Source organism: Haliaeetus leucocephalus, unplaced genomic scaffold (genome assembly GCF_000737465.1).
Source record: "Haliaeetus leucocephalus isolate CR32 unplaced genomic scaffold, Haliaeetus_leucocephalus-4.0 Scaffold174, whole genome shotgun sequence".
Taxonomy (NCBI): domain Eukaryota; kingdom Metazoa; phylum Chordata; class Aves; order Accipitriformes; family Accipitridae; genus Haliaeetus; species Haliaeetus leucocephalus.
Window position 1 is genome coordinate 1276057 of NW_010972610.1, and position 27519 is coordinate 1303575.

A 27519-nucleotide genomic window follows, 5' to 3' on the forward strand; every position below is an offset into this window, starting at 1 on the left:
CATAGCACTGTACCAGCTACTAGGAAGACAGTTAACTCTATCCCAGCTGAAACCAGGACAACAGAATTACTTTATGATAATAACTCTACAGCAGCACATAAGAAAACAGCACTATTTCAATCATTGTTTTGGCATGATAAAGCAAATGAATTAATACGATAAGAGAGAAAAAAAATCCTTTCTAATATATGAGTAAGCAACACAATCACTTGTTTAGGAAGAATATAACTATATCTTATGAAAAGTATTGCCTTCATGTAATTACAATGCATATTACAAAGCAACAGTGTAACTAAGAATTAAAAGAAACAAACATTTCACAGGATACTATATTTAAAGAAAAATTTTGAGGATTTACAGCTGCTTACCAAGCAAACTGTGTAGATCTTCAGAACACAATTTTGGTATCATTCTAGACTGCAGAAAATCCAGGTACACAAGTACGTAACAGCCACTGTTTTCAATTAAATTTAAAACTTCACTAATTTTTAAAAAATCATTTAAAAACAATATCATGCAAACATTTATTTGTCATATAATTCAATTTTAATGCGTAAAAACTTGCTGAAATTTGTCTGACCTGCATAGTTAGAGATTATAAATTAGCTTTTGGTTCACTGAATTCTATTACTTTATCAGAAGAAAGTTTGGCTATCTCTTGCTTAGTAAATCCATATTCTAGAAGTATCTCTTCTGTGTGTTCTCCTATAAAAGGATCTCTTTTAAATGATGGAACAGCAGGAGTCCTTGATAGAAGAGGAGCAGGTCTAGGACTTATCTCTTCCTGATCATTTTTGATAAAAGAACTTCTTTGTTTGTTATGCTGATGTGAGGCAACTTCATCAAAAGACAAAACAGGGGTCACACAGGCATCAGTACCATCAAATATGCTGCACCATTCAGCTTGTGTCTTCTGTGCAAATACGGATGCAAATTTTTCCTTCATTTTGGGCCAGTCAGAGAAACTCAACTGACTGGGAAGTTTATCTGAATCTAGCCCGAGACCTGAAAGGAGAAAAGCAAAGTTTAACTACAGTATAGCTTAGATAAATTACCAAGTGCTGCCCACAACTAAGTATGTTCCTCAAAAAGCTAATATTTTGCAGGCAGTCCAACACAGCAGAACATATTAAAAGTCACTTCAAACTTTATTAGGATATCTGTGAGGGGGAGGGAGCAGAAGAATAAAATGTTCTATTACTTGCAATTAGTCTAAACCACAACAGCTACAACCTTTTAACTAAGTACATATAATAAACACTTATTTGTATAAACACTTCATAAGAGCAGCAGCTGCCTAGAGATAACATTTTGTCCTGAGAACACTTTCTATAATAGGTATTGTATTCTCTACCTAGCAGTAGCAACACAAAAGTCTGCCTAATGGGTCTTGCACTACAGCAATATACTTATCTCACAGAAGCCAGTACATCTGCCAGAGCTGGACATTCAGCAGGCTACAGTGTTTGAAGTCCAACACGATCAGGTTATTTCTATGCCAAAGATGAGAAGGTGGTGTGGATGGATATACCCAGGCTCGATGTGCATAAGGTAGCTCAGCAGCAGGTGCCTGTGGGCTAATTGACCTGCTTCTTGACTCCCTCAGTCCAAATGGACTCCAGCAGCATTGCTGCTCTCCCCTCTTCAGCACACTTCCCAGGTTCCAACTCTCCACTGCTGCTCTTTTGGAAAAGTGAAACCCATAGCCCTTACACTCACTAACTGCTTAAGAACTCTGCTTCCCAGAAGATCAGTCACATGGACGACCTAGGTATGCAATATACATACCCCTTCTGAGACACAAGAGCAGAGGGTGGACACACAGGCTTTGTACTGAAAATTCCCTGAACTAGTCAAGTCCTAGGTCCTTCCCTTAACTAAGCACCACTTTCCCTCTCATTGGGGAGTTTACAACTTTCCTGTGCAGCCAGTTTCCCACCTCTGTTTCTGTTCTCAAGGATCCTGGTCTCTGCACTCCCTACCCTTCCATTCTCCTACTTCAAGGAGATGCGAGAATTGTTATCACTTCTTGTAGTGTTTACCTCAAAAAGGAAGTAAGAAACAAAGAGAAAAGGCAATTAAACCACACTTTCAAAATGGAGACAGAACAAACAGAGTCTATGATACCAAACAGAAATCAGAAGTGGTATATTGAAGGTTGTCCAAACAGTCACACCTTGAAATTCAGGAGCATGAAAATAGCAGGAAAAACTCAGAAAAAGCGGGGATAAGAAAGAAGTCAATCTGAGAAATTAGAAAGGCTACAGAACAACTATCATCATAATGTTTCACAAAAAAACAAAAAAAGGGAGCTGCTTAGAAAACAACAGCTCTGTGTAAAAGGCAGAGAAAATGTGGAGTTCTGCAAACATTTAATTTTGAGCATTCTTTCTTATACATTTGGATTTCTGGCATCAGACTGATGATTTGACTTGCAGCTGTTAACAGGTTTGGCTACTAGATGCCTGTTTGCAGGTAGAATTTACACCGAACTCCTCTAATCTTTGGCTGTAGATAGGCAGAAAAAACTTTCTGTATCTTCTGTTTCTACAGCTTATTACTGAGAGGGTTAGACATATAGCTACTGAACATACAGGAGAGAAGAAACAAAGATAATGTCCATTCTTCTGCTGTTTAGGTTCTTTCTTTCTGCTCATAATCTCTACTACATGCACTTCTTGGGTCTCATAGTCTCCCCCAAGTTATTATAGTATTTAAGAATTTCACTGTTGATCACAAGATTCCTAAATAGTAGCTTTGAAAATGAATATATGCTTTGAAATCTTACTTTGGTACTGCAAAGGAGAACACAGAGAAATTGCCAATCTCCAGACTCAGAAATATAGCCTTGCAGTTGTTCATGTTTAGAAGAAAATCAATACATTCAAAGACAGAATAAGCATTTTCACATCTTATACGCAGGAATCCCTAGTATCAGGGTAAGTATTACTACAAGGTAAACTTCAGTCCTTATTGAGTTACCAAGTCATGTGCACCTTAAATCACTAAACTTACAATCTAGTCTTCATAACTGTTTATATCATTGTAAAAAAAAAAAAAAAATCAGCTGAAGATTACTCATACTGGTTGAGCATCCATAATTAAATAGAAGCTAACAATGCTTTCAAAATGAATTTGATTATTAATCTTCAAAGGATAATATTAAAGATAACAGTGCTGTATAGTTTACTTAAGAACTAGGAGGTGAGGCAAATTTACCTGCCACAATAGGTAAAGCTAAGTAGCAACATACTATCTAAGATTTTGTCTCAGTGCATGAAATCTTGTTCATTGGAAACATTGTTTCATAAGTATTTATTTGCTTATTAATGATGGTTTGGGTTCTAGTAGCCAGTCCAACAAGAACAGAGCTCTACCATTATCCCATTACACAATTATATTTGAAGATTGTGCCAGATGGAAAGTTGGCTGAACCTAACTATACACGCTCTAGCAAAACAGAACAATAGGCAGAACCTGGAATTTAATATTACATGCTCATTTTCCATTGACCACTGAAGACTTCAACTTTAAATAGCGTGAACCAACAGCATTTAAGCATTACAGCTTCTCATTTTCCAGCTTGTGCTAACCATTTGTGGTGCAGATGAACAGAATCACAGCAGGAGCGACTGAGTCAACAAGGAAACAATTACACAGCACAGAATTGTTTGGGATACCACAGGATGACAGATTTCACCCAACATAATCAAAAGCAAAATATCTTGTACACAGAATATCTGGTAAAGCAATCACAACTTGTTTCCAAGTTTTTTTGTTCAAATTTTCATCTAGGGATTTTTGTTTAGAAAAGCCCAGTAACCTACCCTTAGTACAGCTTTGAAATAACAATTTTTGAAAAACAAAAAAGTAAGTCTCCTTATAATGATATAGCTTTAAGTCTCCTTTAAATGCTATAGTTTTATTGACATATATCTGCATGTCATTTATTAATGCAACAAATTGAAATCTCTATTTCTACAGAATGTCTTAAGACAAACTGCAGTAATATTAGGTACCTATTTCAAGAGAGAGAAAACAGGAAGATTCATTAGATAAATCAGCAAAGTTGCTTTGGTATGTTGGAAATGAACAGTTTCTTACAGCATTTCAGCCATAGTATTTAAAAAAAATATTTAGGATCCCTAGCAGAGCTTTGTTCAGGATTTTCTTGTTTTAACTTGCCGATTTTCTTTTCAAAATTGTATGCTCATAGCACAGTAATTTTGAAATTATGTTGCCATAAGACGACTGAACAGAACCATCTAGCATGGGAAACCTTAATTTTGGCCCAAACCACAGCCATAAGGTGTATGCCATTGCTCGTTCTCTCTCTCTAAATATAATTCATTCTCATTCTGAGAGGGAATTGAACTTTAGAATATTCCAAGACAGTAGTGAATTTTCATTATAGTAACTACATAAACTGCTCGAAGTTACTGAAATGAAATATTTTTTTGGAGAGTGACAGTTCAGCAAAAGGTTGATCAGGCCCAGAGTACTACCACAGCATCGCTGCAAGTGCATCCATAGCAGTACTCCAAGTTTACATATTTAATTACCACAATTACAAAGGTTTTGGTGCAGCAAGAACCTGGCCTCTACAGTGTATGTACAATGTTTAAGGCTTATCACGGTAAGTAATTCAAATAAAACTTAACCTTATGTGTCACTGAGGGTGTCTAAAATGCAATGAGGAAACTGTCCACTTTGCACTTCTTAATAACAACGTTGTATTCAATTCTGTACATTAGCAGATTTTTAATACAGTACACAATACTTTACAATCACAAAATTGAGAGCCTTGTGGAAACCCTTCATAATGATGTAAATTATGTTTTTCAAGTGCTTCCTATTTTTTTCCCTTCTTTTTAAATACAAGTCACAAAATATGACTATTAAAGTAGTATGAAAGGAGTACTATCAAATACATGTTCAGAACTTCAGTGACTATTAGTGCTTTTCACATCAATGTAAGCTGATACTAAGCTCACCTTACACAACCGAATTTACACCGCATGATAATGCAGAATCAAATCTTTACTCTCACCTGATACACAAAATTTAATGTGTTCTGCATGCTTCTTGTAGCCTGGCTACAGCAATACTAAGCACATACTGCTAAAAAATAAAAAGAAACTTGCAGAAGCAATTTACAGGTCAGTTGGAAGACACTCTGTCTCCTTCTGTTAAAACATTGAGACTTAATATTAGTAGCACATGTTTCTTAAATCAGATTTTTCATAAGATGCAAAGGCATTTTAGTTATTTCTTGGCTGACTTTCATAGTAATAAAATTAATATAAGCGAAAGGATTACAGCATGTTTGTTAACAGCAAATAGTCTATAGTGAGTCCAGAATACAACTCATAATACTACAGCTACTACAGCAATTATTTACCGTATCTATTTTATATAGCTTCAGTTTCTCATATAACCTTTTTTAAAAAAAAATCATAAATTTGTGGTAAGCAGAAATTTAATTTTCCCTGCCAAGCACTATCTACAAAGCCAACAATCTTCTCAGACTACAATGCTGTATGTTCTTAAACTTGAGTTAATTTGCCTCTGCAGACCCCTTAAGAACTTTTCTTGTCATGGCATTAACTGCACTCCGGTCCAGCACTGGGTTCCTAATTCTGCAGGGGAACACTGAAGAGAACCAAAACCAAAAGGAAATTAGTTTCACTTCAGCTAACCAGAATTGTGTGAGCAGTGACAAATGGTTCAGATATCATGCTCCTTTCTCAATTCTGCAATCTTTAAATCTCCAACTCTTACATCTGCAACACCCATATCCTTGTGTTCTCATTATATAGGAGTAACAAAAGTAACCTACTCTTTGAATATGGACAGAGACATAACATGGCTTTTGAATATATTTTATCTGGAACAGCACCATATTGTTCATCAGCAGAACAGGCCAGAATTATGGGAAAAATGTATGAAATGAAATTATGGAAATTGTAACTGGAACATACCATTTTAAAACTACTTCGAAACAGGGGATTAGTGCCTGGAACAGATGACTCAGCCTAAGTCAAAGCTCCTCTGGTTTGTGAAAGAGCAATACAATTCTCACAAGCAGCTTTTTCTTCCCTATAACATTCAAAGGCTTAAATTCTGAACTGAATTTCTGCAATAGATATCCCAGAAATACAATACTAAAAATATAGTGAAGAAAGACCACTTATTTGAAAAGCAATATTGTGAAAAAATCTTTAGTTTGTTCTGATACTTTCAACAACATACTTTCACAAAATAACCAAAGAAAAATTATTGACTGTAAACAAGGAAAGACTGTGATACAATTAAAGGTAAAAAACAAAATCTCCTCAGAAGACTGTAGTCTGTATGTTGGATTTTTTAAATATGACAGAAACAGACTGAAGCACAGGCACAACTGTGATTGCAGTAATTGTCTCCTTACAGATACACCAGTTCTTTATTGCTGGAATAACTATTTTTGAAACAGCTGTTAAAATCAAGCCATTTCTGTGCATTGTAAGCATAAGGAATACTTTCAAACGTGAAAATAAAGCTGTCCAATGTGGGTGACCCAATATAGGCAGATGAATTCATAGTTGCTGCTCCAACTTAATGGTGTAAATTTCTGAGAAACAAGTAAGAGGAAAACAGAGAATTTTAGCATTTTCCTCAGTAACGATTTATCTAAATAAGACAGAGACCAGTCACTGATCATGTTATATTGCCTGACCACTGGATTCATCCATCGGAGGCTTCTTTCTAAATAAGCTGGCTGGCAGGTTGGGAGAAAAAGCCTGAGTCTTGCCTTGCAGCAATGATCAATATGAGAAGGCTAGAGTGTCCAGCAAAGGTTCACCGAGAAGAGTGACAAACAAGACCAGACTCCATTACAGAATTTGTTTTCTTTCTGAACAAATATAGAATCCATCCCACTCCTGTGGCTTAAAAGTAAGTGCTATTCAACTTAATCTCTAGAGAAGAATAAAATACTGCAGCTATGAATACTGCAGGCCAGTGTTTGATCACTTTAAGCCAAACATATGGGTATTTGAGTAAGCAGCTTTATTCTTTTCTTGTTTCCTTTATATTCAATACAAGCATTCTCCCTGAAGACATGTATTGGAATTCCAAATTCCCTAACTTCCAGAGCAAGGGCTTACATTTTACTTTGATACAGTTTTATATTTATTTTTGTTCCCCAAATCCATTTCTTGCAAGCAAAAAAATCTTTAGGGATTGGATGAGAATAACATTTTAAAGAACTGCAAAGTGTGGAATAATCAACTATACTTTGTTTTTCAAGATCAAGTAGCTTAGAACTGGAGTTCGCAAACAAGTTATTCTCAGGAAATGAGGGACAAAGTACCAGCTTCTTCAGCCAAGAACATGGCTTTTCCAAAGTTGACATCTGATCTGGGGACAGCACAGAATGCTGGACATGTCCCTGAGTCACTCCAGGAGCCTGCCTTATGTGTTTCATGTATCAGCATGTACCAGTTTGGATATTCTACGCAATTGCAGTGTCCTCTTTAAGCTACAAAGAGAAGCAGCCATTTACAGCCACAGATGTGCAAGAACTTTGGGAGCATCACAGGTGGCAAGAGAACAAAGCCAAAGTGTACAGAACAAGATCTCTCTTTGGGATCCTGCTCACCAAAGGCATACCCCACCTTACAATCCCCTACCTTCATTTCATTGTACCATGCTCCTGAATTTCAAGAACTCCTGGAAGTGCAGGCCCTGCCACTGACTACGCTCTTGTTAGCACAACATAGCTGATTGGGGCTGAGCTGGCAGTAACTGCCTGTGAGAGGAATTGTCACAGTTTAACCCCAGCTGGCAACTAAGCACCACACTGCTGCTCACTTATCCCCCTACCCCCCGGTTGGATGGAGGGAGAACTGGAAGCATAAAAGTGAGAAAGAAACTCGTGGGTTGAGATAAAAACAGTTTAATAATTACAAACAAATAAGGAAAATTTAAAAAAAAACGTAAAGGAAAAGAGGGGAAAAAAATAATAACAAAGCGAGAGGAAAATAAAACCAAGGAAGACAAGTGATGCAAATGAAAACAACTGCACACCATCAACCGACCGATGCCCAGCCTGTCCCTGAGCAGTGGACCCCCTGCCAACCTCCCCCCCAGTTTTATTGCTGAGCATGATGTCATGTGGTATGGAATATCCCTTTGCTCAGTTGAAGTCAGCTGTCCCATTTGTGTCCCCTCCCAGCTTCTTGTGCACCTCCGACCTACTCACTGGTGGAGCAGTGTGAGGAACAGAAAAGTCCTTGATGGTGTGTAAGCAGTGCTCAGCAGTAACTATAACAGCAGTGTATTATCAACACTATTTTCAGCGCAAATCCAAAACATAGCCCCATACCAGCTACTATGAAGAAATTTAACTCTATCCCAGCCAAAACCAGTACAAGCATCCATGCTACAATTCAAGGAATTATCAGTGGGAAGAGACTGAGCAAGCATAAGGAGCTACTCCACTGCCACCCTCACTCAGCAAAGTAAGCAAGTTTCCTCCCTTTTACCACATGTAAGTCAAGCATGTACAAAAGTGGTTCACATAACAGTGAGTATATCCACTTTAGGTATATCCTTTGTTGGTATTCCTTCTACTCATTAAGCAAAACTAAAATTAGATTGAGAACTGTTTATATCCTTCATACTCAGAATAATGGAAAAAGAATAAATACCAAATTCTTTTGTGAATTTTTTGTATTTTCATAAATTCTGTACAGAAAGCATAGCAATCTACCAACGGAGCACAGCAGATGAAATTATTTTTAAATTAAATAACCAGTTAGAAGCAAAGAACACATCTGATTAAAAGCCTGAAGCACACAAACAATTCAAAGGTAAAGAGGCGCCTGCAAATTTCTGTTTTAACTTCACACAGTTATTTTGCATGACCCATTCTTATTTCTCAAACAGATAAATCATATTTTATATTCATATTTAAAGAGTCTTCCATCAAATGTAAAAATTATATCCATAGCTGGACACTAAAAGCACTCTGAAATGGTGAGGTGGAAATTAATTTATAAGGCTGACTTTGCTTCTAGAAAAATTCTCTTCTGTCAAGAAATACTATGAACTACTTCCAATGAACATTCATTTCTGAAACAATTTAAATAGCTTCTTTTAAAAAAAAAATATCATGCAAATAACTGAAATTGCTTGAAATTTTATTTGCAATACCAAACAATTAGTTCTCCTTTTTAAAGTATATTACAATCCCTTGAAAAAAGTGGTTTCCAGAAATAGTTGTTTAGTGCTCCAGTCATATCACAGAATACCATTACCGTAACTCCAGAAGAAAATCTGTACTTTAAGTGTAATTTCTGAGGGTAAGGTGAAGAAGGGATGAAAAAGATAGTTATCAATTGCTAGAAGAAGAAAATGAACTAAACTGCTACACTATGACCCAGTTAGTTTCAAGAAGTGTTTGGCTTTTGCAAAGAAATCAACATAACCAATGTCATGAATGAAAATCAAGTATTAAAGAATTCATTCAATCATGCTTTGCTGATGTGAAACAGCTGCTCAAAGCTACTTACCCTTTATTAACTGCTCATAGAACTGAGGCTCAATGGCACCAACAGCCATGAATTTTCCATCGGAGGTCTTGTAGGTTTCATAAAAAGGTGCACCACTATCTAGCAGGTTCTCACCTCGAGGTCTGTTCCAAAGTCCCAAATTCTGTGACTTCCACAGGAAGGAACTTACGTATGCTGCTCCTTCTACCTTGAAGATTTACAGGAAAAAGTAACAGCTTCAGTAAATTAGCTGGCATGTTACCTTAATTCTATATAAAACAAAACAGCAAAAAACTACCACCAGTTCTATCCTTTGATAAGAATTCTAATAACAAAATCTATGGTAAGTAGTTTAATTTCCTAAAATTTTCAATTACTGTTTATTTTGCATATGTGAAATCATCTAGAATTAGAGAATAAGAAGGAGCATAAATGTAATAATGCAGCTTCAGATGGATAACACACTTTCAACGCACAAAGTTTCCTTGTTTAGCAAGTTTATAATCATTAGGAGCTCAAAAAGAGAATGTAAGTAATTTTAGGCAATGGGACAAGTTTCTTGACTCTAGAGAACATTAAGTATCTGACAGCCATCAAGCCTTCTAAACCTCTGGAAATCAAGATGCCTATACCAGTCCTCTAAGTATCAAATTTTTATCTCAACATTAACTACTTTGAATTTACTGATTATAATAAGACTTCTATTTTTAGAAGAAAACTGGAAGGAAATCAAAGGTTAAAGCTCTCTTATACCATGGGAACTGGGAAGCTCATATCCATCACCAAGTTAGAACAAAAATTATTCTCCCACTCTCATCACTGACAGGTACATAGACATAGCAAGGTAGTCTCTAAATGGGCAAGTATCTGATGAATACAGCACTGGAAAACATGATTAATCCTGTTCCAACTTGCTCCTTAAAATCTTGCCTATGTGGAGTACAACCAGATGAAAATTCAGTTTGTTCAGCCTTTCGAGAATTATCAAGCTTGTACCAGTCTTTCAAGGCAAAATCACATCCTACAGTTTTGCTCACCAGCAGAATGCATTTTCTTCCAAGTACATTAGAAAAACTGTAAAAGAAGATGAGGCAGTAATAGTATATGGCCAGAAACATTCTAGAGGAACAGAGAAAAACCTGAGCTGTATCATTTTAAGTATCATTTTTATTCATGCATTTTTAGCTGCGTAAAATTAACCTAATGTCATCCATAGAGAAAAGCACAGAGATTGTACCAAAATAAAAAGCTACCGAATTTTCATGTGGAAAGATCTATTAGTCTCCACCTTTCTAAGGAAGAATTTAAAACTTTGCAAAGATTTGCAAATCTCTGAAGTATGCAGTCATGAAGGCTTCTTCATTTAATGTGTATTACTTGGCCTCTTTCTCAAGTACCTGCCACAAGGACAGGAATACTTCTGCCCTACTTGTCATATGCTGAAGTCAATTAAAGTACTTTCATATGAGAAAATACTGTATACCTTAATCTACATGTTTGCAAAATGATTACAAGGATATCAAAACAGTGTTTGCTTCACTAATGATCTGATCTTGCACTGCTCATATTAACAAAATAATACACAAAAACCATTGGAAGTAAGGATAATAATAGATGGGGATATCAGAATAAGCTCTAACTGCAAATCAGATTTTGGTGTTGGGAACTACTTACAGTATCTATGTACAATGCCACTTACCCTGGAAACACTTAAAATAAAATAGCACATCTGTTTTGGACTGGTACAGAGACTTTAGAAATATCCCTGGCTGGGCAACTGGACAGTTAGCTTCTGCCTGAGGCCCACTGCAATTCAGACAAGTAAAAGGGTATCTAACATCTGCATGAAACCTCCAAAGGCATGCTCAAGTAACACCACACACAGTAATGTGTGACTACTTTCAAAAAAGCGACTACTTTCTTTTAAAAGAAAGTGACTACTTTCTTTTAAAACATGAAAAGGACAACATTGGGACCTTCCACTTAAGCCTAATTGCAGAATGATTACCGTACCCGCTACAGGTTTCACTTAATGGCGCCATCAAGCTAAAAGCATCAGAGGTCTCTGAAGCAGGGACAAGAATTCAGAGGCACCACCCTGCTGGGTGACCTGTCTGCTCAGCAAGTCTTCTGTCCCCTGCGCAGAGTGAAACACTTCAAACAACACAGAGAGTGAATCCATACCAACCTCATCTTTATCCCCATGATTAATGAACATCTCTAGGTTGTGGGAGGTTTGGTTTTGAATACCTCCAGGCTGAGAAATATATGGAACCCCAGTCTTCTGTTGGACAGCTAAATGTTCTTGTCATGACACTATTATGCAAGTGATCATAACCACCACCCTCTACTGTGGCTGTCTTTTCACAAAGAGTGAGTCATGCTTGGTCAGATGCCTACCATCAGCAGAAGGCTCTGTCTCTGAATCTGGAGTGAACCTGAAGTGTGGCCCTGACTCACATGCCTCTATTCCAGGGTGGTGCTAGAGTGCATACGTACAATTGTGCCTACTGCATCACATCATGGTGTCCACTCCACATCCTACTCAGCACATGGGAACTATCAGGCTCACTGTAAGATACCTGTGACACCTATGGAGTCAATGAGAAGAGACAGCAACTAACATGAATCAGTTCCGACCAGGCATTTAATTCTTCTGATGTAGACAGATGAAACACAGGACCAGGTGTCTACTTTTTACGCAGTGCAACAGTAACACTGGACACTGTGAACAGGTGATACAAATCTAGCCCTTGGCCTGATCCTATCTACCCTCTTTCTGTATCAGTTTAGTTTCACTAACTAGAGGAGTTCCTCATGTGTATACTACTGATCATAAGAATGCTCCCAAGACATTTTTCAGCTTTCAGCATAGTAATTAGACGTAAAGATAAATAACGAATCCTTCTGTCACAAAAATTCGGATCTCAGTCTAGAATTATTAACCTCAAAGACAGGAAATAATTATTTTTTTCAGATTACTTCAGAAAAATAGACATTGCAATAAAAGGAAAAAACAAGTGCTCAGTAGAACAATCCATGAAGTAAGATGAAGACTTAATAAAAGTAATCCTGAGGACACAAAGCTGTTAAAAAAGAAATTAATTTTCCCTATTCTACTGTAGAAAATTCCACCATGTGTCAGAGCCATTAACATATTCGGACTACCTAAACCTAAAAAACCTGAAGCAATAGGCCTATTCAATAAAAAAGAATGTTAAAACCAAATGACAGCTGAAATGCTGCAGTATTGTGATTTTAAAAATATCTACTTCCATGAAGTCTATTGAACTGTCTTTGCTGTTGATGATGCATGTATGTTTTTCATCAACTGTCTTCCTGAAAGTGTGTTCAAGTGAAAGGAACATAACAAAATGCCAGGTAAATTACATCCAGTGGTACTGGACAATAGTCCATCCATTTCACAGGACACCAGGAACATCAGCAGGGAACTGTAAATTCCACAATTATAATGAGACACAAAAAAATTGAGAGAGAGAAGTTTTGAGGGCTTAAAAGAAAAAAAAAAACACAAAAAAACCCAACACATTCCATTCCCAATAAGCCACAGATATCATTAGGACATTAGCAGACTTACACTGATTCTTGTCATAACAAATTATTTTAATGACTTAAAGTATCAATAGTGAAAATAAGGTAATATTCCAAACTACAAGAAATATATTTTTAAATATTTGAAGACTTGTCACAATTCTCCACACTTTTTGCTTCATAAATATACAGACTACTTCAATTTTCCTTTGTAGGTCATGTTTTAGACTCATATCTTTTTTGTTGTATTTCTTGGACTTCCTCAAATTGGTCATTTTTTTTGGAAAGATGATAGCCAGTGCCAGAAACAGTATTTTCCTGAGGCCTTATAAATATTAAATAGATTAGAAGAATTACTTCAGAAACTTTGCTGGCTTTATTTCCCGTTTATACATCCTAATACAGTGTGTCTGTGTTTTACAACAGCATCATATTGTTGACTCATGTTCAGCTTGTGACTACTACAAACCCTCAGGATTGTACTTTAGCTAATTGTTCTTATACTGCATTTGTGCAGCTAATTGTTTCTGCCTAAGAGAACTACAGAGCAGTGGTCTCCATGAATTTCAGCTAATTTTTTTCAGGTCATTTCTCCAATTTGGAAAGGTCCTTTTCAATTCTAATCCAAGTGTCTAACATACTTGTAGTTCTTCCCACATGCACATCATTTGAAAATTTACTAAACACAATCACTCATCCATTATTCAGCTTACTGGAGAAAACACTGAAAAAAAACCCAACAGACATCTGTAGAACTCCAGTTGGTAAGTTTTTCATTTTGACAATCAACTACTAATAACTATTGTTGGGGTAAAAAACATTAGACCAGTTTTGCACTGATCCCACAGAATTTTCACCTAGACCATAATGCCATGGCCTGCTTCTGAGAATGTCATGAATTTGTCAAAAACTTGACTCAAGTCAAGATAGCTAACACCTCTTGCCACTCTCCTATCTTTAAGACCTCTTCAACAAAGGGATTTTTTTCAATTAATGTCATTTTTTCCAATTTATAGTTAAGTCCAAATCATAGCCTTTACTGTATCACAACACCTTGAAGGGAGGTCAAATTTTAACTGCAGCACTCTTTAAAAACAGAAAAAGAGACAGAGAGAGGAAAAAACACTTGCAGATAATACAGGTTTCAAGGATAAACGTAAATACGTGTTTTTCCTCTGTGTGGAAGTGGGTGGCCCTCCAGTGAAAAAATCCATAGTATTAATTCATTATTAAGCTAATTTAGCCTTTCTTTTATTTTACAGCACATTAACACAAACTGTTTGAAATTGACTTCTTGGCAATAATCCATGGCAGTGTAATTATTCAAGGGAACAGTGCTTCTAATAAGACATGACCTGTCACAAATTCATAAGCAGATGTATATTGGATAAAGCTAACACAATCCTTTATTTTATTAGGATCACCATTTTTGCTGTTATGCATTATGTTAATTGTTTATTATACACCCTATTTCCATACACAAAACTTACTCATCAAATGTACACAGCCAATATGTGAAGAAGGCAGCCTGGTAAAAGGAAAGATAGGGAATGGCACAGGGGGAAAGCCACTGAATGTGTCTCATGTCGTAAGGCTGTTATGGCAACAGTGATAGGTGAGAATGCTTGCACATCAAGGAATAGCCATTTCATGAGATTACTTACTTTCCCTTTCACAAGTTCTCAGTTTTAAACCTTATGAATAGCTCAAATTTCCTCCCTTTTACAGACTTAAGAGCAGGAAAAAAAACCAAACAAGCAAACCTAAGAAACCTCACCTTTTTGAGACCAAACTTACCATACTTGCATCAATGATCTGCCCTTTGCCAGATCTGGTACGTTCATAAAGGGCTGTAACAATGCCCATTGCACACAGGACACCTCCACCAGCAAAATCAGCCAGAAGATTTGCAGGTGCATAAGGATTTTCATCTTTTCTACCCAGCTTTGACAGCACACCTGAGAGTAGAGCAAACATAGTATAAATTATAAATGTCCATTTCTACATTTCAACAGTTAAAGTTTCATTCTTTTCAATCTATGCAAGTAAACAAGGGATAAAGCAAGCTTCTACCAACAGTCTTCTGTCTCTACTCGGCAGCATCTTGGCAGATAGTTACTCTTTAGTTCACAAAAGAATAGAACATATGAAATCATATTAGTGACGATGCATTTAATTAAAGAGATTAATATAAGTCTCACAGATAAACCATCAATAATTTGGCTATATAGGGACAAAATTTCATCCAAAAAACCCTGTGTGCAATAATTCTATATAAGTACTTTGTACCCGCATAGAACATCCCCCATAAGAATTCAATAGGCATTATGAACATGTCTCAAAGCAACTTTGGTAAATTGTTCTTCTTTGAATCTTTTAAAGAAAAAATGCAGATGTACAGTCTTCTGTGCACATAACCCACGAATTAATAATCATAACAAAGGATCTCACACCGCCAACTGCACTTCAGTCCTATCCTCCCTCTTCAACTACCTTTGGAAAAAAAAAGGTTGCACGTAAGAGGAACGGGTGAATAATGCAGAAAGGTTACCTCTGATTGCATGCAACATAGACACAGGAAACCTATCTTTATGCCAGCAGTTATGCAGAAATGAATGGGAACAGACCACAGGTTAAGCCAGTTTACTTCAGACAGAGCTTTGAATCTGTTAGCATTCCTCTGCCATCCTGAACCACCTCTTTACTGTCACCTTACTCTTTCTAGTTCCCTTATGGTGATTCCCTTTGGGCAAGCAAGAAACTCTGCAGTATGATCCTCTCTCTCCTATGCCTGTAACCTAAAGTCTGAGCCTTGCAGCATACATGGTCAAAATTTCCTGAGAACTGCATGATTCTGATACACTGTTTAGTTAGCTAATAGTCTAATGCACTTCCTAAGTGCAAGCAACTGAGTGCCCAATATAAAGACGTTTCCAAAGCCTGTGGTGCAAGCATAAAGCCCTGTCGCTGACTAAAACCTCACTTTTAAACAGCCTAAAGGTCGTCACAGGCACCAACATATTAACATTAACTTACATCTGGAGTTTCTAATGCAAGCCATGTTTTAGTTAAAGAAAACCAAAGCTCATCAGGAAAATAAAAAAATCTCATTTTTGAGGAATGATACCTCCCAAACACCTTGTCCTATTTCCTTTAAATAGGCAGAAAAACTTGACCTGTGAAATTTCAAGCAAAGTGATTTAATTTTAGGAAGATAGGACTAAACAAGGCACTACTGATTAAATCAGCTCCAGAGAAAAAACCACTTCTTTTTGTAGACAGAAAGCACTACAATCTAAGGTAGTGATGGACTACACTGTTTCTGTACTGACTCTCCCTCCGCTAATAACAAATAAAAATACAGTAATACTTTGAAATCATCTGGACAAGACAAAAGTGTTTCACATAAGGCATCTTTTCCTTACTCTTTTTTACTCCCTGACAATCTTACATAATGCAAGAAGACTGAACCTGTCCCTGAAGAAACTTAATTACTCAACACGACGACTCTCCATAGCAGGTGATACCAGATCACTACATTTGAAGTGCCTCTGCTCTGGCCCTTTGCTGTGGCTAAAATAAATGCTTTATCCAGTAGGAAGCCAAGAAGTTTTGGGGCACTTTCTCTCCTCCCTCATAAGCTCGGAGAAATAGCAGGCAGAAGCAGTGTGAACAACATGGTGAGGCCATGCATGACACACTGCTGTCACCAGAGCTGGGTAATTTTGTTATTGTTTGCTACTGCATATTTGTAGAATCGTGACACTTAAAACCAGCATACTGTCTGTAACACCTTAAGGAAACATAGCATTGCTACTTTATTTTAAGCCTACTTTCCTTTCGGTTGGTATCAATGGAGAGATATTTACAGCAGAAAAGCACAAGAGCTCAAATGGCCTAGGCTGCCTAGTTTTTCTTCACTCAGAAAAAGGTACTAGCACACACAAAATAATCTGCAGCCCTTTCAGAATTATAAGCATACAGATGTTCTAGGAGAGAGGCCCTGAAGAAAGACAAAAATGCATAAAAACTTCAGTCCTCTTTTCAAAGAGAAAACTTTATCCAGATAAAATAGCACAAAGCAAGGAAAACACTGTACAGCCCGAGAAGACATGCTGATCCAGCCTAACAGCTTACTGCTGCTGCCAAAATGAACAGCCCATTCAGTCCGTGTTTCCTCCTTTCTTGTGCTGAATTTTTATGTTTGTTGGATCCCTTAATGAACGGCTTCACCTCAATAACCTGGCGAAAAAACATCCTTATTTCTCCTGGACAGTTTTTGACTTGTGAGGGAGCTTAGAGAGGGGTTAAGCAAGCGCCAGAGCTAACTGGAGAGAAAGAAGCAGGGAGAAGCACACAAAAAAAGAGAAGGAAACCCTCCTTTCACTGACAGAGACACTTCCAATCTGCTCAGCTGTTTCACCAGACTGCACCTCAGGTAATTCGAGCTATCTGCAAATAAGCTTTCAATAAATTCTTGAGTCTTTATTTAAGGGGGAAAAAACTCTTATTTGACAGGAAATTTTACAGCCTACCTGATAAAGCCAAATAATTGATATCATGACCAGCAGACTTAGCATATTGTCCTGACTGGCCAAATCCTGTAAGTCTAGCATAGATGAGTCTGGGATTCTCCTGCAGAAGGACCTCTGGACCGAGACCAAGTTTTTCCATGACACCTTAAAAAGACAAAGGCATGGAATACTAATTTACATTTCTTTTTAACAAGATTCAAAATATACATGGTTCAAAGTTAAATTATACAACAACAGAACTGAACTGCAATTTGTGAAGTAATACATTCTAATTCAGTATCTATACTACAATGTGAACAGCCAGAATGTTAAAAATTACCAACATACTGCATACATTTTGAATACAAGCCAATTAGTGGAAATTAAGCTTTAGTGTTCTTTCTTTTCAGCTGTTTTTCCTGTTTTACTTCCCCAAAAGACTGCCAGACAGCTTGCTGTAATCCATGTAGTGTTAAATGAGAGAGAAAGCTACCAAAGGCTTGTAAAAAAAAAAAAGAGAGAGAGAGAAAGCAAACTTTTATGTTTTCCACATTAAAATGACGTGGAAATGCTTCCATCTTTCACTGGAATATACTTTCCTCACCGTATTAGCCTCTCAGTTCCCCATGTGTTCTTGTATCTTTTAACTGACTGATGCGAATGGACCATGCCACTATTCCATAGTGATTTGCAACAACTGCACAAAAGAAAATGTGTTCTTTTGTAATGCAGTGAATAAGGAACTTTGAGAAATCAATGAAATGTAGGTTTTGTCAGCATGGGTTTACAGTAATCAAGGCTAAAATTTTGACCTTGCAGTTCTAAAATAGTGGCTTTAAAAGAAGCAAATTCAAGTAGCAAATAAATGATAGATTTTTATTGGCTTAGTGCAGTTTGGTCAGACTACGCTGTATAACCTATACTGGCGAGACACAGGGAGACATATTTTGAAGGGGAAGGGATAACATAACTTCAGTGCCTATTCCCCCCCAGAGTCTATTACTGCAACTTGTTTCACAAACTAGTCCATAATATTACTAAATCTTCAAATTCCTTAAGACCTGTTTCTACTGTATTACTTGCTGGGCAGTGGCAAGTGATTAATGCCAGGGAGAAAGCAGTGAAATTTGGTAAAGAGCAAGATTTTCAAAAGTACAAGTGAGAACTGGGTGCCAACTAGCCCCTGGTGTCACTAAGTCAGTGTTGGAAGGTCAATGGTACATGCGTGTTTAAAGAAACTCTCCTGCCACTTGGGCCCTCATCTTCTCATTGGTTCACACCAGCTTCATGCTCCATCACAGACTTGCCTAGTTCAGTTACAGGCCCCTAAAACCTAACGTCTAGTTACAAAATTACCTGCATTTCCAGGTCAAAAAAAAAAAAAAAAAAGGCGCGAGTGCCTATAAAACCAAAGAAAACAGAAACTTCCATGGTAAGAAAAAAAAAATCCCATTAGAAAATAGGAAACTAACTACAATGAAAAATGGAATTTAATGTCTTAATTTTGTTTGCACAGCTTCTGAGGAACAAAACAAAAAATTCGTAAGGTAAAAAACATCACAATCATAAAATCCTGTTCTCAGAATGACAAGCATTATCCCTGACACAGGATAGCTAAGCCTGTTTATGATGTGTGATGTTTAACTGATACAGGCCTCTATTTCCAAACTGACTGCAGAAACCCCCAAACACTTCAGCTAGCTCCTCACTGAAGCATAATCATAGAATCAGAATGGTTTGGGTTGGAAGGGACCTTTGGGTTGGAAGGAAGATGACCTAAAGGTCATCTAGTCCAAGCCCCCTGCAATGAGCAGGGACATCTTCAACTAGATCAGGTTGCTCAGAGCCCTGTCCAACCTGACCTTAACGATACTCTTCGTAACAGAACAGCATCCTCAAGGAACAGCAGGGATACTGAAATAACCCATGCATGAGCATCAGATGAGTGCCTGTGTATGGTTTATGAACGAGGAGAGCATGTTGTACCTGTTGTCTTCAGAGGAATCATAAGCTCCGAGACTTAGACCACCGTCTGCTACGTCTTACCCACAGGCTAACCTTGCAAATGTGAGTTGAATTACACCAGCAGGCCTGAAACTCACTGCAGGACGGCTGCCCAAGCTCACAATTGGCATCCTCGGCTCAGTCGCCCGTGGTGCCGTCCAGAACTATTTGCTCAGCGTCCCAGTCAGCGGGGGGAAGGCCCTGACTGATCACCTCCCACAGCTTCTTCCCTGCGGTGTCGCACGGCTCTTGCACTTCACAAATCCCGGTCCGTCCCGCAGCATTTTTCACCCGTTCACACGAAATAAACCCCCAGAAGCTCTTCCCTTCCCGCTGGGCACTTCAAGAGGTCACAGCCTGACAGGAATCCCCTCAGCACCGCCATCCCATTGCCCCTCAAGTGCCACCCACCCGACCTCCCGCTCCCCCCGCACCACCTCCGTCAGGCTGCGCCCCCCTCCCGGCCTCCCCTCAGCCCTCCCCCAGCGTCTCCCGCGGCCGGCTCTGCCTCACCGTGCCGGAAAGGCTCGATGAGGACGTCCGCCTGGCAGCACAGCCGCCTCAGCGCCGCCGCGCCCGGCGGTCGCTTCAGGTCGAGCGCCAAGGAGCGCTTGCCGCGGCCCTGCACGTCGGTGGCCACGGCAGAGCGGGGCGTCCGGTCCACCCGCACCACCTGGGCCCCGAAGTCGGCGAGGATCATGCCGCAGAGCGGCGCCGGCGCCAGGCCCGCCAGCTCCAGCACCCGCACCCCGCTCAGCGCCATGGCGGCCGCCGGCTGCCGAGCCCCGAGATATCGATCCTCGCCGCCGCCGCCGCCCTCACGGTCGCCCGAGCCGCGTCGGGTCCGGGGACCGGCTTAGCGCCCCAGGTTCCCGGGGGTGTCCTGGGAGGAGCGGGCGGCGCCACGCACGCCTCTCCCTTTTAACGTGGCTTCACTCTCCGGGGCCCGAGGAGGCTCGCGTGGCCCCTCCCCTGTGGAAACGGCCCGTGTGTGCTCACCGGCCACCGCGGCTGCGCCCCCTGAGCCCCGTCCTACAGCCAGGGTCGCCCCCTTACCCCTCCGCGTGGGGTGTTCAGTCAGGAGATGGGCCTTTTCTTGCTGCTCGGCGGGCGGGCGGACAGCGAAGAACGTGAAAACGGGCTCCCAGAGCCGTCGTGTGTTGCAGGGTGGCCAACGGCCGTGCCAGCCGTCCGCCCCGTCCCGGGGCTGCCGTGGATGGTCCGAACCCACGCGCGCCTCAGCCTCCCTGGGCCACACTCGGGGATATTGGCGGCAGAGCTGATAAAAACGGGTTTTTTTAAACCAGATGTGCCTTTAAACTGCAGCTACTGCTGCAGCGGCTGTAGCCTCTCCGGGAGGGACAGAGCCGGCAGCTGGGGTAGCAGCAGCTTCAGCAGGCCCTGCTGAATCCGGTCAGGACAGGCCTGGCATGGCCGCTTGCGGGAAGGATGGTGGCGGGATTTTAAGTAAATACCAATTTTAACCAGTATTTTGATGATCGCAGCTCACCAGTGCAGAGCCGTTAGCTCAGCGGTGCCACAAAGGGAAGACGAGTCACCATGGAGGCCATCGGCCCCGCAGCTTTCTGCCGGCCAGGGGTGTCGTGGAGCTTCAGCCAGAAGTGTTCCCTCTCTTCCTGACACTTTCACCATCCCCCTGACTGTACCCACTGCTGTGCTGCCACCCACAAGAAACGGCAGAGGGAAAAACAGGCCTTTTCATTCAGGTGAAGCTGGCTTGGTTTGTCTATTACCTACCTCCCTTAGAGACACTGTTCCACATAAAGGTTTATTTCCACAGACATCATCATGTTACTGGGACGTTGCATTTCTGTAGAGAATTTTCAGTTTCCTTTGTCCCTTCTTACCTTTGGGTCCTGGAGTTTGTGTTGAATAGGACAGGCAATTCCTCTTGTGTCGCCTTCTTTCATTTCACCTGATGCTGTTTTGTTTACCACATCCAAGTAACACCATAATCACACACTGGATAATGTCTGGATTTTGCTGTGGTTTAACTGAGCAGCCCTTTGCACCTGCTTTTTTGTTGTCATCCACCATTACAATGGGTACTCTGTGGCTGAAACGTTCAAATCAGGACCTTATTATTTTATTTCAGTTTCAGGGAGTTGAGGGCAGCATTTTATAAGCATTAAATCCACTTTGAAAAATTGGATTTTAACAAACTAAGAAATAAACAGGCATGAGAGAGAAACAGATATTCTAATTAACCAAAAGATGAGGCTAATTATCTGAATCCAGTAGACTCTCCGGAAGCAGCAAGTTGGACAGCAGAAAACGTGTTAAAAACAAGGAGCCATCCCCTAGCATGGGCTTGGGGTAAAAACATTGCAGTGCTACCATTTAATACACATCATTAATATGCAGCAGCAAGTATGTGGCTGTATGAATTCAGCACTGCAGAGGCAACGAGTATAGGAAAGGAGATTGTTTTGAGGTTAAAACCCCAGTCTGGGTGGCGGGATGCTAGGTTGTGTTTCACACCTTGTCAGACTGCTTTTGTGATTTTACTGAATTATGTCAGTGAGTTGCCAACTGTGTGATCCTGTGAAATGTATATCATTCCTATACTGAAATTAGTGTATTCCATAGTCAGTGTTTAAAAAATTAAATTATATATACTCTGTGTTATATCAACATTTCTTGCAGAGGTACAGGCACTTTGGTGCTACAGGCTACGTGCTACACTGCATGCCAGACTTTCACAGTTTGTATCTTTGTACAGTTTGTTTACGATTACTCCCACTTTTCAGTCCTTTGGAAAAGTACCAAGGCAGGGATGTGAAGTTATAGCTGTACGCAAAACCTTGATTCTCCCCTTTCACCTGCATATTGTTTACAATTTAGTCCATCTTAATACAGGGTTAAAGAGATACTAGTATCAGTACAGTTTATATTGGTTTAGTTAAATGAAAAAGCAATAATTGCTCACATCTGTTATAATATTTCAAATCTTGATGATTTTAATTGCCTAAAAATGCAATTAATAGGTCATTACTTAGGGTGAAACTTCTCTAGTCAATTCAAACATATATACATTAATCTGAAATTGAGAACTTTAAAGATTCTCATGAAATTTATGGTGGTGTTTTTGTGTCCCAAGTTTATTGAAACTTTCAATCATGGATGCTTTATCCCGAAGCCTGCATTTATGCCATGCCTGAATAGAAGCTGTGCTCCATTCGTAACACTTCTCGATATCCACTGATATAGAGAACGAACTGCTAATTGCTTAATGATTGTCTCTCTGTAACTTTACATACCAAAGACTAGTGCTCGTCAAGGATTAAGCCTGTCAGAGACTGGTACTTGGGAGTGATGAGCAAGAAGGAACCATGAACAATCACAAAACTTAATTAAATGTTTGATAAATTTACGATCTTGTCGAGAAGGCTCAAGTAGAGGCCTTGCTTGAATAGATAGGGCCAGAAAAGATAAGAACTCCTGCCTTTGTTCTCATCCTTGTAGATAATTTAGCTTAAACTAGCCATATGGTTTTTACATCACTAATGAGAACTTAGATAATAAGAGCACTAACGAGCGCTGATGTATTAAAACATGTAAAAGACCACACTGCGCAGAATCACTTGAGGAGGGTCAAATAGCGGACAAGTGAGGAAGACTATGGAAGACCACCGGAGGACTCCTGAAGACCACCAGAGACCTTCAATGCGCCTGCGTAAAGGACATTTGCATATGCTAATAGTTTCCCGGAAAACTAATGAATATGCATAACATTTCTCGGAAATCTAGTGAATATGTATATAGAACATGTATTTAACCTGCACAATTAGACCTGACGGTGTGCACGATAGGTGGAGCGATCCCCCGTGCATCCAGCGCTGCCAATAAAGAATACCTACTTAATAGTTAATCAAACTATTGAGTCAATTTCTCTGAATCACCACACAAACAGTGTAGGTGATACTCCACATTTCTGACCTCATATTGTGGGCTGTTGTGACACACTGTCCCTTGTACAAAATGCTTGTCAAATGCAGCTGCATAATCTCTGCAATTTCAATAGGTTCTTCAGCTTGGAGCATCTCTTTGCCTTTCTGTGTTTCTCTGCTTCTGTGTGAGTGTGGATTCGCGTATTATTGCTCACTGTCGTAACTGTATGTCCCACCACACACCAGCAAAAAGGCCCAAAGTGAATCTATCCTGAGATCGATACATCCCTCTAAAGTAGCTGTGAATTCACGCTGCCTGAGAATCTGGCTCTGTCTGTCTGAGAATATGAATTACAGATTTAGTAATGAAAGCTCACTCTCAACCACAGAAAGTAGTTGTATAAGTTGCCTTGTGCTACTTCATTAAAATCAACATATCCTAGATAAACTACTGTCTGTGAGTTTAGTCCAGTCAGCCACTGGGGTGATGATCTGGCCTTTCTGCAGTACAAGCTTTGCAGTTAACTTTCACAGTGTCAGAAATTTGTCCCCTGATACTCTGTTAAAGTAGAACAAATTGCTGATGCCTGTAATGGTGATTTCTGTACTTTGGACATTTACCCCTGTACCTGAACCAAAATACTCATCTTTTATTTCCTTTGAGTCACAGCTGATGGTATTACTGTGCTTTAATGATTTAGATGAAGAGACTTGCAAGTAGCTTTTTACAGCTAATCTTTATATTGGCTAATCAGTAGAAAATAAATATTTTCCTACGAGTTTTTTATTAACCACTATTACAGGGACTGGAAACTCTAGACCAGGGTTATTCCCAGATTTTGTTTGCCTGGATACTGAGCTTCAGCTCTGTGCTGGGTACCACATGTACTACCACTTGGCCATCCTGCCCTAAACTTATTTCCAGCGAGCCATTCCTGCTGGATAGTGTTGTCCACTGCATTCAGTAAAGACAATTTCTCCTACATTGCCAGTGCAATGGATTGATAAGCCTTTGTTTTTACAAACTGTTTACAACACCTTGCCCATGAGCCATTTATTTGCACTTTAGCTATGGCATACCGAATTCACGTTCTTTATTTTGTGTGCCTTTGATAATCTGAGAAAGCAAACACGGACCATTCTGAGAAGCAGGTAGTCTTGGAGGGAAGAAAGCATTGATCTGAAGTGACGTAATATCTGAAAGATTTTTTTCAAAACAATCATACATCTACTTTTTTCTAGTTTAAAAGATGAACAAATTAAAAGAGACAAATTAAATTCCATCCAGTGCTTTCAGCTGCAGACCAGGACTTTTCACATGACAGAATGGCACAAACTCTGAATTTGCATCTCCTGGCCTGAAGTTCCAGTCCTTACAGACTTCCTTGACTCTCAACAGCTTCAGTGTGCTGTGACAGCCTGGAGTGTTTTTCTTTCAAAGAATTGCTAAGATTGAAAAATGAAGCTCTTAGAAACTTAGAAAATGCTAAAATGAAGGCTGCTGCTGTGAATTTAATTCCTCCGTTCTTTCTGACATATTAGTATGCTCTATTTTCTATAGTATCAGTGATTCATTAACTATATATTTGGATAAGGTACTGAATGAAGCTCTTCTATATTCATCTCTCGCTATCACATTCCAGTATATGGCCCATGCCTTGTTCGGTAAGCATCATATAACTGTTGCTGGATGAGGCCAAGAAGTAGCATGTGACTAGATGATCGGAGGAACATTCTGTGAGACACATTCACAGGGAACAGGAGCTAAGATGTCAAAGATGATTTTAACATGAGTATTTCCATTCTTGGTGTTGTAACAATGTGATTCTTTTAAAACACTCATTTTTGTGGAATTTCTCACGTCTGCTGGATTGCTTTCAGAAAAGCAGAAGGATAAAACTCCATTTGTGAATGCCTTTAGCCCATGACAAGGAGCTATCTCTTGAGTACTACTTGAAAGTTAAAGCAAGCTGGGAATCAGTCCCAAGAGACAATTTTGCAAGCAGACACCCTGCTATGGGGTCTCAGAGAGTTTAATTAGCATTAACATAGTCAGATGATAACTCTGGGCCAGAGAATAGACTCTGGCACTGTTTTGTTTTTCAGTATCAATTTAACCAGAGAGCAGGGGGATGAGGCTTGGGAAGTATGGCTGTTCTCTGCTGCTACTCCTGTGCTGCATAGTTCCCTCAGAAAACTATTTGATAATGAAAATTACAGGGCACTGCAGATGCTCTAACTCATGCTAGGACTGTGTGGTTTCACCCAAAGACTTCACCCAAAGCTGTCGCCCTTTGGTATAAGAGGGAACCTGGTCATACTAAGAAGTGGACATTGTATTGAGTTCTTTTAATTTATGAAGATAGTATCTAGAGTTTGTGTCTTCCTTCACTGATACCCAAGTATGACACCCAGCCTGAGCACTGCTTTGCATAATTTGTTTTGTTGCCTCAGATTTTTAAATCTGAACTGATCACTGTCAGTTTTTATTTCCTTTGGTTGCTGAAGCAGAACTAACTGCAAAATAGAGAAATTTTGCTGCTGATTCACCAAAATGAAGAACTGTGGGCCTTTTCACACACCGCTCAGCGCCTCACTGTGCTTTTTTTCATTCTGAGCACAAAACATCATTTTAATAATGTGAGCTAAGTAGGAGAAAAAACAGTTTTAATAAAAAAAACTTTTATTAAAAACTGCTTCAGAAAGCAGTAGGGTGTAGTGTAGGAAACTCAATGCAAAATTTCATGGGGAAGATGAAAGATCTGAGTGAAGGATGAGTTCCTTATTTTCCCTTTAGAAAACTGTTACTTTATTTAAAGCCCTCCCTTTGGCTCACAAGGTTTTCAGTGGGACTGAGGCTGCACATTGTTGTCAGTCTAAATTGCTTCCTTGGAATCAACTCAGTCACCCTTGGGCCATGGACTAGCCTCTGAAACTAAACCCACAGACACATTTTTCTCAAGGAATTCTAATTAAACTGATCTGCTTTCCACTTTCTTTAAACATCACTGGTGAAATTGGGACCCAGACCTAAGATGTTTGCCTTCAGTTAGGTTTCATTCTAATTCATGTCTTTCTTGCACAGAAGTTGTGTTTTACCTCTGCCAAGGGGTCCAACCAGCATCTCTCAAGTGGCACATAGTCCTGTTTTACAAAATGCAGCTCTTAATGCTCCTAACGCAGCTGGCGATTAGAGCTGCTACCTTGTAAGAATATCATGGGGAAGGACAGCAGTCCCTGGGTCTCAGGGGGCAGAGAGGACCAAGAGTGGTGGGTGGTGTTTCTCACAGAGCAGAGCTCAACTTGTCTCTGTGCGGGGCAGTGTTTTCTCCTGCTACCCCAGAGGCAGGATATCGCCTACCAAACCACAGCTCTCATGGCAGGCAGGGGCTTGCAGCTCTTGCCAAGTTTTGGTTAAATCTGAGAGCTCATGGAGTGGGGGAGAGAGAGATAGACTCAGCTTAGCAAAGACAAGAAACCATTAAGTATACTCCAAATTGCAGCTTTTGAGTTTCCAGGTTTCTGACTCATAAAACAAATTACAAGATACCACCTATTTTATAACAGAGGACAAAAGTCTCTGACAGAAGACATTTTGTCTCGACCATCTGCTAAGCCAGAGTCTTTCAATTATCAGCAGCGATGGAAAGATTGATGAATCTCAAAAACCTTTCCGGCCAAAAAAAACATACATTCCACGTGACTGAATATTAAACTTGATTATTTTGAGGAACAGGAACGCACACACACTTAATATGTAAGTTAACAATTTATTTGTAAAGTATTACAACAGTCAGTCAGCAGAGATTGCATGCAATAACTTTGCAGAGAAAAGACTGTAGAGAGTTCATACAAAAACTAGGAAGTTTCAACCCTGATGTTAAAAACATCTTAGCTTTAACCTTGGAACTGAGACCATGCTGCTGTTTGTTTGTCAGAAGCTTTTGTTGTGATTCTTAGTTGCTTTCCACTCTTAGCAGGCCAAATTGCACAAAACTTGTG

General features: G+C 39.5%; 1 protein-coding gene across 1 annotated transcript; it reads right to left on the reverse strand.

Moving 5' to 3' along the window:
• Positions 1-426: 426 nt before the first annotated feature.
• Positions 427-20399, reverse strand: AMACR (alpha-methylacyl-CoA racemase). The gene is made up of 5 exons (XM_010563980.1): positions 20120-20399; positions 17624-17767; positions 14886-15046; positions 9558-9744; positions 427-1005 (listed from the first exon to the last, which is right to left on the reverse strand). Exons 1-5 carry the CDS (start codon positions 20367-20369, stop codon positions 596-598), a joined length of 1152 nt encoding a protein of 383 aa, XP_010562282.1. The 5' UTR covers positions 20370-20399; the 3' UTR covers positions 427-595.
• Positions 20400-27519: the final 7120 nt, after the last annotated feature.

What these genes read in the sequence shown, in the direction of transcription:
- AMACR (XM_010563980.1), bottom strand. Translation starts at nt 20,369, where the DNA reads ATGGCGCTGAGCGGGGTGCGGGTGCTGGAGCTGGCGGGCCTGGCGCCG. An exon ending in CATCGAGCCTTTCCGGCACG is followed by an intron (nt 17,768 to 20,119) that starts GTGAGGCAGAGC and finishes TGTCTTTTTAAG; the next exon opens with GTGTCATGGAAAAACTTGGT. An exon ending in CTATGAGCAGTTAATAAAGG is followed by an intron (nt 1,006 to 9,557) that starts GTAAGTAGCTTT and finishes TTCTCCTTTCAG; the next exon opens with GTCTCGGGCTAGATTCAGAT.